The 18,386-nt window shown below is 40.3% G+C and overlaps 2 protein-coding genes across 4 annotated transcripts; one reads left to right on the top strand and one right to left on the bottom strand.

Annotated features, from left to right (window-relative positions):
* Positions 1-1,318: 1,318 nt before the first annotated feature.
* ABHD13 (abhydrolase domain containing 13) lies at positions 1,319-13,958 on the bottom strand. 3 transcript variants are annotated; one of them, XM_082775079.1, is made up of 3 exons: positions 13,851-13,956; positions 12,206-12,241; positions 1,319-6,525 (listed from the first exon to the last, which is right to left on the bottom strand). In XM_082775079.1, exon 3 carries the CDS (start codon positions 6,488-6,490, stop codon positions 5,477-5,479), a length of 1,014 nt encoding a protein of 337 aa, XP_082631205.1. In that variant the 5' UTR covers positions 6,491-6,525; positions 12,206-12,241; positions 13,851-13,956; the 3' UTR covers positions 1,319-5,476. The 3 variants fall into 3 exon arrangements, with proteins under 3 accessions (XP_082631205.1, XP_082631206.1, XP_082631207.1); XM_082775080.1 differs by having other exon boundaries at positions 12,206-12,237; positions 13,851-13,899; XM_082775081.1 differs by lacking the exon at positions 12,206-12,241 and having other exon boundaries at positions 13,851-13,958.
* A 47-nt stretch (positions 13,959-14,005) lies between these two features.
* Positions 14,006-18,156, top strand: LIG4 (DNA ligase 4). The gene is made up of 2 exons (XM_082774950.1): positions 14,006-14,258; positions 14,566-18,156. The coding sequence occupies exons 1-2, from the start codon at positions 14,074-14,076 to the stop codon at positions 17,309-17,311; spliced, it is 2,931 nt and encodes a 976-aa protein (XP_082631076.1). The 5' UTR covers positions 14,006-14,073; the 3' UTR covers positions 17,312-18,156.
* Positions 18,157-18,386: the final 230 nt, after the last annotated feature.

The following is an 18,386-nucleotide window of genomic DNA, read 5'->3' as shown; positions in this document are numbered from 1 at the left end:
AGAGAGAGAACTCTGTAAAAAGTCAAAAGTTAAGAACCTGAAAAGGGTCCAAAGGATTTAAAGTTCAGGCCTATTTAGTATCTTGGGGGCAAACCATTTTTGTTTAGCCAGTGGTTCAGTGTTTTCCCATGATCTTACCTATTATCTTTTTCATGGATAGCAGGCCTGCTGCCCTTGGTTTAGGTTTCATTTCTAGCATTTGTTTAGATGTTCATATGCATTTACAAATTTTTACTGTGATTTAGGCAGTCCTTGCAAATTCTGAGAAATTCATATGCCATACTTCCGTCAATATGGGCCTACACATAATATACTAAGAAAATGAATATAGCATCACATGGAACTTTTCGAGGTGTTCAGACCACAGTGTATGTTGCTTTTCATAGAACAGCTGCTTTACAATTTTCACATAACAAAAAGCAAATGACTTGTATTACTTGACTTGTATTCTTCAGAGTAGCACTGCTCAAATAAGGTTTAGTGACATTGTTCACAAGACATCAAACTACTTTTAATTCAGGAAGGCTATTATTCACATGAAGTACCCAAATCCACCAGTAGAGTTGCTACTCTAGTTTGTCTCCTTTTTAAGGATTAGAAATACCTTGACTTCACTCAAAATCAATAGGTATTTTGAATGAAGCTTCAAGAGATCATCTAGAATTCCCCTACCTCCTATGTATTAGTCTGAAATTGAACTAGAAGCCTTTCAGTAAACCAGGAGAGGACACATTTTGCAGCTTCAGAAAAAGCAGCAGTAAGTCCTTATTTTCCAGGTATGTCACATTAACAATGTGGGATAGCAGCAGAGGTGCTATAAGATTAATCGCACATTTCTCTTTAAGGAAGCAGAAACCACCTCAGTCTGAGTATCCCACTGCAGCTATGTGCGTTAACTAAGTCTGATAGAGGACCAGTAGCACATTTAGAAATATTTCCTAAGCTACTTGCTCAGACCACCTCTCAGTCCCCTAGATCAAAGTTTTAAAATGCAGTAGGTGATAGAAAGTGATGGAGAGCTACTGAGCATCAGTTTTACTTACCAATGCTTGGTGAAATCAAGGATGTATGACAAAGCTTAGAGATGGATAGCTCTAATTCAGCTTTTTTCCCCTGTTGTAATAGCTTTCCACAAATGCCACCTCTAACAATGCAGATGTCTATTCCATGTGCTCTGGTTTGTTTTGTAAGTGACTGAAATTGATAGCTTGAGGCTGACAAGATACCATGCACACAAGAATACCCCTGTACTCATACCAAAGACATTCCACAAACTAGAATAAGACATTAACAGCACTTTTAATGTATCAATTTATTGCATATGTCAGTACATAAAAATAGAAAAGTGTGTTTTTTTGTAAAATTAATTTTATTGTAAAAACCAGACTAGAATGGGAATGTAAAACTTTGCCACAATTAGCACATATACAGTTACATTTATGCTTTGTCTACAAAACTTAAGAATACTTTAAAAGACATTTTTCCTTCAACTATACACTAAAGAAAAATCAAATAGAAAGCTTGCATCATTTATTCAGCGAGTGTTTCTGAATTCAAAATATGTCATTTAGAACTTGAATATATACTTTCTCTATCTACACTCTTGTGAATTCTACTCTAAGTTATACAAGCAGGATGGTATTTTAAATTATTCTTAATTGACAGTGGATTAGGTTAGTGGATCCAGAGTGGTCTGGATACACCAGGCTGATCCCACTACATGCAGGAGGCACTGATTTCGTATTTGGCAGGAGTGCCCTTAGCAAAATCACCTGTCATTAACAAAAATAAAAATATACTTCTCAAGAATTAAATTATGAAATACAAATGGAGGTATGCCAGCATTGCTTTGCTATTAGGAGACCATACCTTGGAATCTCAATTCAGCCTTGCATTCTTCACTATGAACATCCAACGTGACACAAGTGATTAGCTAAGACTCGCTGATATGCATATCCGATATAAATAGTTAATCCATTTGCCCTTCAACTGAGAGATTGTCCATAGCTGACCAAATGCATTTGTGCTATATTTCTAATTTTACCTGAGAAATGGACATGAGGGCAGTTATTTCAGTTAACTTTTTTTTTTTTTTTTTCCCATCTGAAAACAGTTAATCGCTCTACGTTTCACAGTTCAGAAGCAAACACTGGGAATGTAAACTTGGGTCAGTAGGAAGCCTCAAGTATTTCCACTAATTAAAACCACGCACACAAGGTCTCATACTAGATGATTCCTCACAAGGACTCTACAGCTACAGCTGTTCTAGTTCAACTCCTGACCCTTCCCTCCAACTTTAAAAAAAAAAAAAAAATAATCCTTAAGCAAGTTCCTCTTATAAAAGAGACAATTCCTTTAAAGAATATATTCAAGCCAAGAGGCTTTCTTACAAACCTGTAAAAATACGTCAACTTCCTCTTCGCAAACTAGAAATGTATGTATACATAGGACAAACACTTAGGAAACATTTATACACAAATGGAGAACTGGTATGGGAAAATATATAACAGCATTAATTGGAGTAAATACAATGCAATCATAATGTTTTGGCAATTTAAAGCTGTTACTACTGATGTAATGTACAGTCTGAAAATGGCTTTCAGCAGCAAACCGTAAGTTGCCATCACAGACCACAAAACAAAAACAAGTCTTGTCAGCAACAAGCTTCTTCCCCCTTCTCCCTCCTTTAGATCATATTTACAGCATTGGAAAATTTGCATAATTATTTCCTTCCTCTTTTCCTTCAGTGGATTCCACAGCCAAAGCAATGAAAAAATAGAGTAGGTATTCAGCCACAAATGTGTGTGTCCAATGTATTAAGGGAGAAGCAAAAACGTGCTTACGTGGAAGCTGGAAGAAACCACATTAAGTATGCATATATGATGAGAGCATACCTGGTACTTTGCAAAACCAGGCATTTTTAGGTCCTGCAGACACTATAGTGAGAAGATATGGCTTGATAATCAAAAGTAGTGTTTAGATACAGTGCACTATGAACAGCTCCTGATTTCCATAATCCAAGGCCACACATTTGACATTGACTTAACTGTGGACCCAAATGTGAATACTTTATTTGTACAGAAGTGCCACATAATACAGAAGGTTGGAAGGGTACTGGCAGTGATTTTGTGTGAGGTTCTTGAATGTATTTTAGTGCGGAGCAGGGTAAAACGTCCTCTGTTATTTTGGAAATCCACATTTAATGAAAGACAATGGTGTTTAATGGCAAACTATGACAATTTCTGAAACAACTATTTATCTGCACGCAGCCTCCAACAAGTAATTACTTTTTGGCTTTGTTAACTTGCTTTCAGAAAAAGCAATGGTTGCCCTCAGCCTTCCTTGTCTCTCCTTTATCCCTCCACCTGAATTCTAAAGCAATATGAAACAGCTGAAACAATGGATCAGAGATGATGGAAGAACTTAGTACTGTTTTAGGATACATCACAGAAAGGAAATGCTATGTCTATTAACAACTTCTTGCTATATAGACACCTCTCTCCAACCTTCCTAGTCCAAACTACACCAATATCTTGCCCCCACCCAATATCACCACTGAACATCAGAAATGGTTTCAGTTTCACTCAGATTCAAAACTATGCTCTGTCTTCCATGGTTTAAGTCTACAGGTCCAAAAGTGTTTTTTTTTTTTTTTTTTTTTCCCCTATACCTTTTTCAATTGTTTGTAAACAAACCTTAGTAGTAGGATGATGAAAGATACTTACCAGAGATAGCAGCAACTTCTGGTGTGTTTGTGTTTATGAAAAGAAAATAAAAAGACCACATTTAAGTTTTTGTAGTAAAAGATTTATCACCCTACCTTCAACTCTGACAATACATAAGTGAAAGTAAACCTGTGAATTGGTGGCATAACTATTAAAGCACCAGTTCAGGAAAGCAGTTTTATTCAACAAGAGAACTTAAGCACAAGCTTAAAATACCACTGCCCCCATAAGGAAACAGATTTTAAGCGTGTGCTGAGATGCTTTTCTGAATCAGGGCATCATTGCAAAAAAAAAAAAAAAAAAAAAAAAAAAAAAGGTTAATTTAAAAATTTCATTCTGAAGGGGAATTGTACAGGTTTTGTGGAAGATTTTCCACAGTTCCTTCCCATAAAAGGATTTTGAAGAGGCAAATTATCAGCTGCAGCAGATAAGCAATTAAACCTGTAGAAGAGATTTACACAACACATTCCAATAAACTGAACTAATACCATGTAACTTTGATATAACTACCCAGAATTAGGTCCCTTTGAAGCCAAAAAAAAAAACCACCATTCAGTCACAATCAAGCTCTCAATTTAAGTATTGCTGGTTTGAAATGGTGTGATGCTACCTTCAAAAGTCTCAGTATAAGAAAACTCAGTTCACATAGGCTACTTTCACTGTAAAAGATTTGTAAGCAGATGGATAAAAGTATGAAAAAACTTATGTCTGCCAAATATTATCCTCACTGTAACAGCTCTGTAGGTTACTCTATAATCATGTGATCATTGGTAATTGTTTCTTTTAGTAGCATAAATAAATCAAAGGGCACAGACTTATAACTAAACCAGCCTAAACCCAAACACAAATGGGATACTTTTACCTTGTGTGATACTTCCCTCTATCACACTCACCATCCTGCCTGGGAAATCTCACCTCAAGTGCACGGGCTAGAAACAGCAATAAATAGTTTGACTGTAAGTTAATGATGTGAGCTTGGGGTGGACAAGAGCTTTAAGAGTTAAATTACACTGCCTTTTTTTTTTTTTTGAGGGTTACTTCTATTTCCTGTGAAGAAATTGTCTGGGCAAAATCCACCAGCCACGTTTAGGCACATACAACTTCATGGGCAACGCTAAAATGCAAACAGTAAAATGAGAACAGGGAAAGTGTCTTTTCCTCCTCAGTTGCAGTTTGAACTATATATGTATGCATAACCATTAAAAAAAGTAATAACTGAGGATAGTATACCTGTAAGTATACTCTAACATTAATGTTATTTTATATTATTTAGCACATTAAAGACTTCCCATCTTGCATAATATAAAGTTTCAAGGAATAAAACACTATCTCATGCATGGCACACTTTAAATAAACTCTAAGAGAAACAACAAATCATTGTGCTAACCATGATTGTCCAAAAAGCTCACACATACAGCATTGAAGCCTCCCACTGTTCTAAACTAATATGTTCTGTACTACTCTTGTAGCATTTTTTTTTTCTTTTAATAGCATCTGTTGTACATATCAAACAAATGGATTATATGGACATATCAAAAAAGTATGAGAAAGACAAAATGGTTCATTTACAATGTTGCAAATGTAAAAGTTATCCGGAACTTCTTAATAAAGCATCAGACCTTTCCAACTTTAATTTCACTCTTTAGGCAAGTACAGACATGACACACATGTAAAAATTGACATTCTTTCACCACTTTTCACAAACCAAGGTACAGTGCAGGTACTCCCCTGACCCCAAAGAAGAGTATCAGTTATATTATTGTTACATTGGATGATGTTTTCGCCATTTCTTCAGGGGAGTGACTCTTTATTACTTCTTTGATGAACTGTTCAAGTGCAGTGAAATATCCCTGGCACTGCCAAGTGTCATTATGAGTTCCGTCAGGAAAAATTGCCAATCTCTTAGTCCGAGCTGGGGATAATTCATAAAGTTGCTTCATCATGACTGGTGGAATTAACTGGTCAGACAACCCAGAGATGAAGAGTGAAGGCATTCTGCACTGAGATATTTTTCTGTAGGACAGAAATTTATTTTTGTAGCACCATAAAGGAAGGTATCTCATTGGAAAGAAAGAAAATAAAGTGCTGGCCATGTGTGGGATGCTAAGAAAGGTGTTCTCAACCATGATGGCAGAAATCCTATGGGAATTTTCAGAAGCTAAATGAATAGCTACTGCTCCCCCCAAGGAACGGCCAAAGAGAAAAATTTTTGTTTTATCAAGATCGGACCGAGTCATCACATAGTCTAACACAGCCTCAGAATCTAAGTACAAACCTTCTTCACTTGCTTCTCCTTCACTTTTTCCGTACCCTCTATAATCAACAAGGATTAAGTTTACTTTCAGGTTCACCAGCATTAACAAAGCATTTGGCAACCTGTGGCCAATGTTGCCTGCATTGCCGTGAAAGTAAATGATGGTTGGAGAATATGCTGCATTGTCCCCTGTGTATCTCAGCAGAATAAGATTGAGAAGAACTCCATCTTTGGTTTTGATGAAGATATTTTCATGTGGTATACCAGTAGGCATGGGAACATAAAGACGTGATGAAGAGGGCTGTTCAGGAAAGTAAAGCAGCACATCCTGGAATTTATATAATATACCTGCTATCGACACAAATATTAGTATGAGTAGTATAATGCCTCCATACAAGTGAAAAGTTACTATTAAAGGTAAAAGAGAAATACGGCAGAGACCCCAAGACCAGGAAGCCAATGCTAGTAGCCATCTTTCAACAAAGGTCCAAAGCATCCATGACTTTTCCATTGTAGTAGTCAGTAATCTTTTACTCCGAGTAAATCCTGTTAAAAAAAAAAAAAAAGACGACATAAATATGGAAGGAAAAAATGAAATGATATTTTATTACATAAAAGTCAACATTACACAAAAGCATAAGCGTCAAACTTGGAGTGAAACTCCTATGGAATTTGGAAAACATATAGTTCTGTAAAACAGGTAGAAAAGCAAAGACAAGTCTTTGAAACTTTCAAAAATTACATTTGCATTATTTCAAATGGGCAATATCCAACAGTGGCTCCAAAAAATCGGTTGAGTGTAACCATGAAGTGTTTTCCCTCAGTCATCCCTACTGTGAGGAATGTTTTAACAATTCGTGTCCATAAAGAACAATTCTGTTTGAATCCTGTCTGCCTCTGGGCCCTGCACTGGCAATTTAATTCTTGAACCACAGCTGCAGTGTGTCCCAGTCTCCCCCTCATTCTAGTCAATTTATCACTTCTTCAGAAAACACTCCTTAAATTTATGAACCTGTTTGCTTATGTTATTCCGGACTTCTATTTCTAACAGTTACAGCCTTTTTTCCTGTCTTCTTCGAGATTAACTTAACACTGCTATAGATGTGTCTGTGAATGGCTGGGGAAGAATGTTTTAATTACTCGTGAAGCGTCAAATAAGAAAGCTGTTTGTGTTTGATGTCTGGGAGTTTCAGAACAACTGATAACAACTAGTGACTGTTATGGGATACTATGCGGATCTTTGGTATCTGGTTAGGGGGGGCCGAGAGATTAAGAGGAAGGAAAAAGAAGCTGAAGGATGGCTGGGAGACAAGACCTGCAGAGAATGTTCTATAAACTTGGTATGGTGCCAAGTAAGTACAAAGGGGGAGAGGAAGACTACGAGCCTTCAACATGAAAGACCCCTAGAGACCCCCAGAAGAGACCCCCAGAGGAGACTGCGCATGCTCCAGTAGGAGGGACTGGACCCTGGAAGCTAATTATAATAATCTATTTTTTTAGAAGTAGTAATGAATATGTATTAATCTAGGAGCATAAAAATCAGCTGCTTGATGTAACTGGTGTGCATCCTGGTGGAGCGGAGACTCCCGGTGCACCCAGCGCTGTTTGCTTACCTCTATTCCTTTATATCCTTTTAATAAATCCTATTTTTTCATTTAATCCTAACTTGAATCCTGAGCCATTTATTACACTACTGACCTAGGCAGCAAACATACAGATGAGTTTGTGCAAGCTTCTCAAAAGTAAATCTATAATTCAGAGAGCACAAACAAAAGTAGCTCGATTAAGGCCAAGAGGAACATTCAATAAGCCTATGCACTTCACTCTGCAACCACTCAAGGCTAACAAGGCACACAGGGTCAGCTATCATTCAGTAGCTGTGTTTCAAAACCTCAATCAACTGTGATTATAGAGCGACACGCAAAACACTCAGAAGAGACACCAAGATCCCACACTGTACTTACATTTATAACAGAAGTTTTGCTATATTTTGATTAGTTCTGACTTACAAGTTTTAGAATAACAGATCAGTAAGCTGAATAACAAAACTGTCATCACACAGCTGACTGAGAACAGTCAGCTACCTGCATTATTCTCTGATCAGTGAAAGCACAACTGCTATGTAGTCCGAAACTGAAGAGACTTATGACAAACACGTGCACCATTAAATGAGGAGAGTGGTGCTCAATGATAACAGATTAAATCTCTGTGGATCAAGATATAAAAGGCCACCTCTGTAGTCACAGCCTTTGCACTCCCCATATACGTCAATTAAGCAAAAATACCACGAAAAACTGCCATCTCTGCTTTACACAGTTACAAATATATAAGTAAACCTGTTACACCTTAAGACTCAGATATTCACCAAATGCAATCAATGTGAAATTATGTTTTTATACAGTCTATCTATTCAAAATATAGAACCATTGAAATTTAAAGTAGTTTAGGGATCAATTATCCCAAGTTTGTTTTTTTTTTGTATGAGGAATTCATGTTCAATATCCAAATCCAAGTGTGCACAAATATTGTCTGTATAGAAATTTAATTCTTGTGAACCATTTAGGACAGATGTGAAGTAGGTATTTCAACTTCCAACAGAATTCCCTAATGAGGTAGACAAACATTTCCCGCACTGAAGACTAAGAATGCTAACATTGATAACCACACAATAAAAACACTTCTCTTACCCCCTTATACAATTTCGATTACTTCATTACAAAATGAAACGTCCAAAAAACTCTCAACAAGCAGTTCACAGAAGAGAAATAGACCCATCATTAAAAATGACTGGTAAAAAAATCTTACGTAAGATGATTACAAGTCTTGCAGATGGCTATCCCACATACACTATGGATTGTATTTGGAGACATCCTCTGATGGCTTTATAAGCCACGTTATCTTCCCTTGTGCACAGATTCCCATTTTTCTAGGGCAATACTACTGAGTATTATACAACTCTGACATACTGCTGCTATGTGTGTATATATAAATGCTTTTCTACCAGAGAGAAAAGCCAATGTATCCTACAACTAGAACTCAACCCAGACTACAAATATGTAGTGAAAGTAAAACTCAGGACTTCATAGGTCAAACTCAATTCTTTTTTAACAAAACCCAAATCCAACACATACTCAGGGTATTTCAGTCAGCTTTTAGTAGAAACATAGCTTGTGTTCAACATGTTATGGGGTGGTGTAGTTTACGCTTAATTGTTTCACACTCACCTAACATATTTCAGTAAGGCTGACTACCCCGCACTAATGAACAACTGCTTGACCATTCGGCTTTTCTTCCCAGCTACATGAAACTTCACTAGTTTCATCTGCTACCAGGCCTGAATCACGTCTACCTCACACCTTGATGCGAGGCTTTTTTGTGTGAGAGAGCAAAGATACAGGTTTCTTCCAGGTTCTTGCCTGCCTCCTTCCAACAGCAATTAAAGGATCAACAGCATGGAAAATTATGGTTTCTCAAACATGCACACAGACCTGGAAAAGACTAAGGGAGCACAATTTCATTCTCAAGAAAGCTACAAACTATGCTTTCTGGGGAGTCCAAGGTAGCAAGCCTTCTAAATACACCTTCTCTGACCTGAATAGTAGAATACAGAGACTTCCATTTAAAGCATATGCACATCCTTTTTGTATACAGGGAGTGATATCTGTGTTTTAATTCAGTAAGGTTATCTTTCAAACACTTTATAGAATAACATCTTCTGATGCAAAAATTCCATATTGAATTACGTTACAATTCTCTTGTATCTCTGTATTTTGTGACTAGTTGGATGCCAGAAAGTGAAGGAAAGAGAACATATTTGGACTTCAATGTCTGAGCTAGTCAACCTGAGAAACAGTGCACCTGAGACCTGGAAAAGCACATTTCTTTTTCTAGTCATGACTAGTTCTGTTCCTAGACTACACGAAGAAGTCCATAAGCCATCCTTAAGATGTTCCAGCTATAGCAAGAAGCAGGTACCCTTTACCTCTTCAAAAATAAGACCTTTTAAAATTATTTTCTATGTCACCTGCAAATATGACTAGTTAATATTGAACAGCCAACTGTTTAAAAGGATAATCTCACTTTTAATGCCTTCAACTATTAGAAGTTTAGCAGTATCACAGCTCTGCAGACAGATGGCATGAAACATCATCCCTGTATTACAGATGGAGATACTGAAACCAAGGGAAGTCAGCAAGCTGGCCAATGCCAGGCCTTCTGTTTCAGCTGGAGAAACTAGGTTTCTCCACGAGTTTTCTTTTCTGATTTGCCAGATAAAAACATTAACCCCTCAAAAAGCATTCTTTCTTAAGGTTGATCCCCTTTTACAGCACGCATAGTAACAGTACTGCTGATTATTTAAAGTAAGCTAGGGGCTGTGGTGGTGCACTCTGCCCTGTCCTATTAACCTGATCTTTTCACCTGTAAGCCTTCTTGGGGGATAACCATTGGTGGCAGCCGTGATGAACGCGTCTGGGCTCAAGGTGGCCTTGCAGGAGATAGATCCAAGAGCTAACGGAGCGTGCACCAACCACATATGGCTGGTGTGCAAATATGGCTAGCAGTCAATCGTCTTACCCCATAAACAGGGAACAGCCCAGAGCCTGCTGACCTTCCTGTACTGCAGTAGACTGCATGCCATGATCTTCCCCCTGAACAGGGACGATTCTCAAGGTTACTCCTTGAGACCAAAATTCCTTACCTGCAACAGATACTCATTAAGAGCTAGTTAAAACTTTGCAAGTAACTTGTTAAGCACGCTGAAACTTTGCAGCCTTAGCTAAGTGATAAGAAGGATAGATTGTGCATATAATCCATTAGGCAGAAACCATTAAGTCTGGGATTGGGATAGGATCTGGTTGTATCTAGACTCTTTGGAGTTTGGACAGCAAAAGGGCGTCCATTCTGAACCTCGTGACTCACCGTGAGGGCTTCCCTGAAGCTAGTAGTCTGACCCTGTCCTGTATGCAGGAAACAATGAAGTGACCTCGTTTAGCTTCACTATATCGCTATTTTCATCAATAAATATATTGCGGCTTCTCTCTTATGAGTGAAGTGCATAATCCCGTTCATGGCAGAGGATACAAAAAAAGTATAAGGAAGGTGGTTTTCCTTTTTTTTTTTTTTTTTTTTTTATTTAATTTGGCATGTAAGTCAGTAAGTCAGTGTTTTATCTGGTAGATGTTTCCATAGATAACTTTTATATAAATGGAAATTTAAACATAAGCTGCTACTTGCTCTTAGCTACTGGAAAATATTTCCCAATACTTAACAGCAAGAAAGATTGAGTAACAAACTCACTACTTCTAGTTCAGTGTTTATTAACCTCCACGTAACCTACCTTCAGTTTCTCCAGACTATATAAACCCAGGTCTTCTGCTCTCCCCTCACAGATGGTGCTTTCTTAGCCACAAGCATAATCAGAAGTATTTTGTCTAGCATCTAACTGCTTCATGTTTCTTCCTATCCCTTTGGTAAAGCTATATTAGGGATGCTAGCCTTCGTGAATGACAGTAATTCCTCCAAGTTTATTGATGATGCTTGTAAATTTATGAGACGACAGAACTGAAATGCAAAGTTCTATGACAGAAACCTTTAACACAGAAGAACAGCAACTAGATGGAAGTCAGTGTTCAGAATTAACTGAAAGTAAGACTCTGTCAGAGTGCTGCTGTGCCTCAAACAACCCACCTTGCTTAAAGACCAGTAACGACAAATTCTGTTTATAAAGCTTCAAACTGTGCCACATCTCAAAGCAGACGTGAAATTTGACAATCTCGAGTCTCAATCTCTGGTACACGCATACATCCTTGCATCTATCTCCACTGCTGAACCCGCAGTCCAGGATCAGGACATATCACCACAGTCAGATCTCTGTGCTCTATCATACGAGCTACACGCTCCATACTTAATGCAACTACTAAGAATATAAATCACTCAGGACAACAAAAACTCTGAGAGAAAAAAAAGTGTTCATGATCTAGATGTTTTAATATCATTCTGCTGTGCCCCAATGCTAATTTTAAAGACTTAAATTTTTGTGGTCTTCAGTTGATAATGACATTAAGTTCAAACTTATGTGCATGGGAACAATTACCCACTCATTTTGAACAGCAGTAGAAATTACTTTTGTATTTGCCACAGATCTAGTTGAATTTTTTTGCCTTTGTCTACATTTTAATATTAAAACTGTTAATTTCACACACTAATCACATTATAAAAAATTTACCTTTGGACGTGATGATTTCCCGTGCTTCATTTCTGCCTGAAAGACAATTCCATTTGGGAACTTTGAGTAAAATTGCTTTTTCAATTAAACACGCAATCACTGTTTGTCTTCAATTATTTTGCAGAAGCTTAAGAAGTGCTAGCAGCCAGTACCCTTAGAAGTTATGCACCTGCTTTAAGGATGATGCCATGCATACCATATTCAAGCTCTTCCTGTCAAGCTCAACTCTTCCTTGAAAGAGCTGTTAAACTTGAAAATACCAGCTGGTAATGAAGTTCGAGAACCATGCTGAAGAATCCTGGACTACACATATAACATATAATATGAAACATATATAGCACATAATAATCGAGTTATGTTAGATTTACACTGCCTCCTTAGAGCTAACTTTTAGTCTGTGTATTTGCATGCTTAAAGTTACATTTAAGAAAAGCATTCAGATGTTTAAGGCTGCTCTTTTTCAATAGCTTTGAAAAAGTTTTAGCAGTCACTGCAGCCCTTAAGATTTCATTACAGTTTTGAAACCAATGTGGTGGTTTTAAGAATACAGAAAAAAAAAACCTGGAGAGATTTGTGCATGCCTCATTCCACCCTCTCTAGACATAGATCAGGTTTATACAAATTTTACATTTACTCATACATCAGAATTTCTTAAGTAGCAACAGTCCTCAGCTATCAAAAGTGAGATTTGCAGGAGACACTTGTCTTAAAGAAAACCTACAAGATATTTAATAAGGACAGGAAAACTACACTTTCTTACTATTAAAACCCTAGAATCGCTTAGCTTGGAAAAGACTTCCATGATCATCTTCTCCAACCTTTAACCTAGCACTGCCAAGCCCACTGTTAAACCATGTCACTGAGCATGTCATCTACGCGTTTTCTGAAGTCCTCCAGTCCTCCAGGGATGGTGATTCAACCAGTTCCTGGTGCAACCTGTTCCAGTACTTCACAACCCTTTCAGTAAAGAAATCCTTCCTGACATCCAACCTAAACCTCCCCTGATGCAACTTAAGGCCAACTCTTTCTCACCTTAACACTTGGTGCTTAGGACCAATCCCCGCATCGCTAAAGCCTCCTTTTAGGTAATTGTTGATCTCGAGAAAAACTCTTATAGAAAAGTTACAACAAAGTAGCTATCCCTAATTAAGCATCTATGCCTACAGAAAAAACAGAGCATGGACAACCCAGCCTCAGAACCTCGCAGGCCGCTTGTTGAAACCAGGAGGCCACCTCTCCCACCACACGCACTCCCACAGCTCCACACCGAGCGGTGCACACCCATAACTGAAAATGCAGCCCGCGTAACTCTCATTATGCTTCTCCCCCTCACCCTACCGCGGATCCCCAGCGATTCCCCCGAGCACATCCTCAGTTACCGGCGGCACCGCGCTAAGGAGACCAATCCAGGGGCACCTCCGGAGCCGAGCAGCGAGCACGGCCCCCAGCCCCTCCAGCTGCACCCCAAGGCCCCTACCGCAGCCATTCCCCTTCTTACCCCAAGCGAACGCCCCGCCTCGCCCGGGCGGCGCTCACCCGGCCCCCCGCACCGCGAGCCGGCAGCTCCCGGCCCACAACCTCCCCCCCATCCCCCGGCGGCTCCCCAGGGCCCCCCCGCCCCGCTCGCGGCGCCCCGGGGACGCACCCGCCTCATCCTCCCGCGGCCGCCGCCGCAGCCCCGGGCGAGCGCGGCCCCCAGCTCCGACCTCCGCCGCTGCCCAGGCAGGAAGCCGCCCGCCGCCGCTTCCGCTTCCGGCTCAGGCTCTGCCTTGCCCGCTTCCGCTTCCTCCTCTCCTCTCCTCACGGGGCCCGGCCGCCCCGGGGCCCCGCCGCCGCCGTCGCCGCCCCCGCGGCAGCGCTCACTACGCATGCGCGGCCGCCGCGCTCCCCTCTCCCCCCTCCCCTCCGCGTCGGACCGAACCACTGCGTGTGTGGGAAGGGGGGGGGGGGAGCGCCCGGCCGCCGCCGCCGCCGCGCTCCTCCCCTTCCGGAGCAAAGGGGCGAGGGGCGGCCGCTGCGGCTGCGGGTTTCACCGGCGCTTCACCGGCTCCACGTAGGTCCCCTCCGGGGGTGGTGAACCTTTTCCTTCTCTCTTCCCTATTTCACGGCGCCCCCCCCGCCGCCGCCGCCGCCGCCTTCCCGCGCTCCGCTGCGGGGCCGTTGCGTTGCCATGGCAGCGGCACTCGGGGGGGGGGGGGGGTTTGGAGGTGAGGGGGCCGTTGCGCCGTAACCGGGAACCGCAGGAACCCGCAGAATCCTCACGGAAAACACCTTAAATTGCTGTTCCTCCACGACTATATTGATATATTTATGTTTGTATTTAATATTTATATATATATATATATATTTTCCCGTTTCAGCGAGGAAGGGTCTCGGATGGCTTCCCCGCAGCCGCCCCCTCGCCGGACGGTCGCCTCGCACGTTCCCTTCGCCGACCTGTGCGCCACCCTGGAGCGGATGCAGGCCTGCAAGACCCGGCCGGAGAAAACCAAGTACTTCAAGGACTTCCTGGACTCGTGGAGAAAGTTCCACCACGCTCTTCACCAGAAGGAGAAGGACGTCACCGATTCGTTTTATCCGGCCATGCGGCTCATTCTCCCGCAGCTGGAGAGGGAGAGGATGGCGTACGGGATTAAGGAAACCATGCTCGCCAAGCTGTACATCGAGCTGCTCAATTTGCCCAAAGATGGGAAGGATGCTGCAAAGCTTTTAAACTACAGGACGCCTGCCGGTTCGCGTGGGGATGCTGGAGACTTTGCCATGATTGCATACTTTGTCTTAAAACCTAGGAGCCCCAAAAGAGGCAGGCTGACAGTGGAACAGGTCAACGAACTGTTAGATGCCATAGCTAACAATAATGCTGCTAGAAACAAGGGGCAGTTAAAGAAAAGCCTTCTTCAGTTAATTACCCAGAGCACAGCGCTTGAGCAAAAGTGGCTCATCCGGATGATTATAAAGGATCTAAAACTGGGTATCAGTCAGCAAACTATATTTTCCATTTTTCATCCCGATGCTGTTGAATTACACAATGTCACGACAGATTTGGAAAAAGTTTGTAGACAACTGCATGATCCCACTGTCTCACTTAGCGATGTTTCTATCACGTTATTTTCTGCCTTTAAGCCGATGCTTGCTGCTATTGCCGATGTCCAGCAAATTGAGAAACAAATGAATAACCAGACATTCTACATAGAAACTAAACTGGATGGTGAACGTATACAGATGCACAAAGATGGTGATGTGTATAAATATTTTTCCAGAAATGGGTTTGACTATACTCAGCAGTTTGGTGCTTCCCCCCTTGATGGCTCATTAACACCATTTATTCATAGTGTATTTAAAGACAACATACAAAATTGCATTCTTGATGGTGAAATGATGGCTTACAATCCTGAGACACAAACCTTCATGCAGAAAGGAAACAAATTTGACATAAAACGAATGGTGGAGGACTCTGATCTGCAGACCTGCTTCTGTGTGTTTGATGTGCTGATGGTTAATGATCAGAAGTTGGGTCATGAAGCACTGAGCAAAAGGTACGAGATCTTAAGCAATGTATTTACCCCAGTAACAGGCAGGATACATGTCGTACATAAAAAAACTGCCAGAACGAGAAAAGAAGTAATTGATGCTTTAAATGAAGCAATCGATAACAGAGAGGAAGGGATTATGGTCAAAGATCCCATGTCCACCTACAAGCCTGACAAACGTGGGGAAGGCTGGTTAAAAATCAAGCCGGAATACGTCAATGGGCTGATGGACGAGCTCGACCTTCTGATCGTTGGTGGTTACTGGGGAAAGGGCTTACGTGGTGGAATGATGTCTCATTTTCTGTGTGCGATTGCAGAGACTCCCGCTCCAAACGAAAAACCTACTGTTTTCCACTCTATTTGTCGCATTGGCTCTGGCTACACTATGAAGGAATTGCATGATCTGGGTTTGAAACTGGCTAAACACTGGAAGCCCTACCATAGGAGGGACCCTCCCTGTAACATTTTGTGTGGCATTGAAAAACCTGAAGTGTACATTGAACCTTGTAACTCCGTCATCGTTCAGGTCAAGGCAGCTGAGATTGTTAACAGCGATATGTACAAAACTGACTGTACCTTGAGATTCCCCCGAATTGAGAAAATAAGAGAGGACAAAGAATGGTATGAATGCATGACTTTGGACATGCTCGCAGATCTCAGAAGTAGAGCAGAAGGGAAGCTGGCGTCCAAGCACCTTCATATTGACGAATATGATGAGCCGCAAGAGAAGAAAAGGAAAACTGTATCGAAGGTGAAGAAGGTAATCGGAATAGCCGAGCAATTCAAAGCTCCTGATCTTTCTAATGTAAACAAGGTTTCAAATGTGTTTGAAGATGTAGAGTTTTGTGTTATGACAGGTACAGGAAAACACTCCAAATCTGAACTGGAAAGCCGAATAGCCGAATGTGGTGGGAGTGTGGTACAGAACCCTGGACCGGACACTTACTGTGTCATCGCAGGAGCTGAGAACGTCAGAGTGAAAAACATCATTGCTTCCAACAAATACGATGTGGTGAAGGCAGAGTGGCTTTTGCAGTGTTTTCAGTCCAAAATGCTTGTGCCTTGGCAGCCAGCCGTTATGATTCACATGTCTCCTGACACTAAAGAACATTTTGCTCGTGAGTATGATTGCTATGGAGACAGCTACACAGCAGATACAGATGTTGCACAACTCAAGGAAGTATTCTCAAGAATGAAGGATAATAAAATAATGCCCTTGGACGTGATTGCTGAGTTAGAAGAACGTTACTCATGGAACAGCTGTCAACTCAGTATATTCAGAGGAAACACTATTTATGTGGACTGTTATGCTGTTGTCAGTGAACCCAGAACCAAAATCCACGGAACAAGACTATCAATTAGAGCTTTGGAGCTCCGTTTTTATGGGGCAAAAGTAGTCTCTTGCCTTGAAGAAGGTGTCTCCCATGTCATTATAGGTGAAGATCATTCTCGGGTAGGAGAGATGAAAGCACTCAGGAGAACATTTGGGAAAAAATTTAAGATTGTATCTGAGCTGTGGGTAACAGAGTCGGTGAAGGAAGGAGTCCCAAAGAATGAAAATCAGTACTTGATTTAAAATAGTTTTTAATCGTAGAGCAAAAGCATTCTTGTTGACTTGATTGGACTTGGGTATAATGTGTTTTCTTAATTTTCCTGTGTGTTTTCATGTCTTATTAAACCTGTGGTTAAACAATGATTGTTTTGAAATTAGAGGAAGATTTGTTATACTGTTGTGGAAGCAAGAGGATGCTAAGCTGTGCTGCAGGGGGAATAAGAAGCCACAAGATAAATAATGTAAGCCTTTTACTTCACGTACAGGTCTCAGAAGAGATCTAATCTCTTCTAAGAGAATTCCTAACTACTGATAGTGTTTTTCTCCGTGGTTCAGAATGGAGCCAATGATTCAGTATTTTATGGAAATTCTACTGTTTAATATGTTTATTTATTGATTTGCAATCACTTTCATGTTTTTGTAAAAGTGATATTGTGTATATTACATATGCTACATAAGTCAGTAATTTATAAACCTTCATTGTAGTGTTTTAACTTGTTTACACTATTTTTAGCTTTAAGCTCCATGTAGCCTCAGTAGCACATTGGTTTTAGGATATTGCATTGATCTCATGTTTCTTTTTATAAGTAAATATACCATGAAACCTAAACTTTATATTGAGGTGCTAATGAACTAATATTTACTAATATATCTAAACTACAAATTGTTTACTTAACTGTAACGATGTCCTTTACCCATTATAGTTGCAGTTAAATCATCAAGCATTAGAGTGAGGCTTTTACTCTTTGGTTTACCTTTCAAAAATTAGTTCCATAAGCTATTTCAGTAATGAGATGAGTTTCCAAATATCTATTTCAATATATATATATATATATTAAATTATTAAATAAATATATTTTTCAAATGTGCCTGGTATGTTTTTTTTGTTGTTGTTGTTGTGAGAACTAACTCTTGAAAAGCATGAAACAGTTTCTGATTTTACACCTAGATAACTGAATTAAATTTGCATAGGGAGAGAAGTTCAGACATCTGTTCTTGTTATGCAAGGTATCAAACAGAACTGGTTTGGGGCTGATCCCACAGAACCAGTTTCTGTCTGAGCTATTTGTTCAATGCTTTTTGTGGTTGTGTTCATTTC

This window comes from Aythya marila (assembly GCF_965140915.1).
Source record: "Aythya marila genome assembly, chromosome: 1".
Lineage (NCBI taxonomy): Eukaryota > Metazoa > Chordata > Aves > Anseriformes > Anatidae > Aythya > Aythya marila.
The sequence above is the reverse complement of the archived record's forward strand: the minus strand, read 5'-3'. Positions and strand labels throughout refer to the sequence as shown.

Bases quoted from the DNA above. Each gene is read 5' to 3' on its own strand.
- ABHD13 (XM_082775081.1), bottom strand. From the start codon at position 6,490: ATGGAAAAGTCATGGATGCTTTGGACCTTTGTTGAAAGATGGCTACTA.
- LIG4 (XM_082774950.1), top strand. From the start codon at position 14,074: ATGCGCGGCCGCCGCGCTCCCCTCTCCCCCCTCCCCTCCGCGTCGGAC. The intron at 14,259-14,565 runs GTAGGTCCCCTC...TTCCCGTTTCAG, and splicing joins CGGCGCTTCACCGGCTCCAC to CGAGGAAGGGTCTCGGATGG.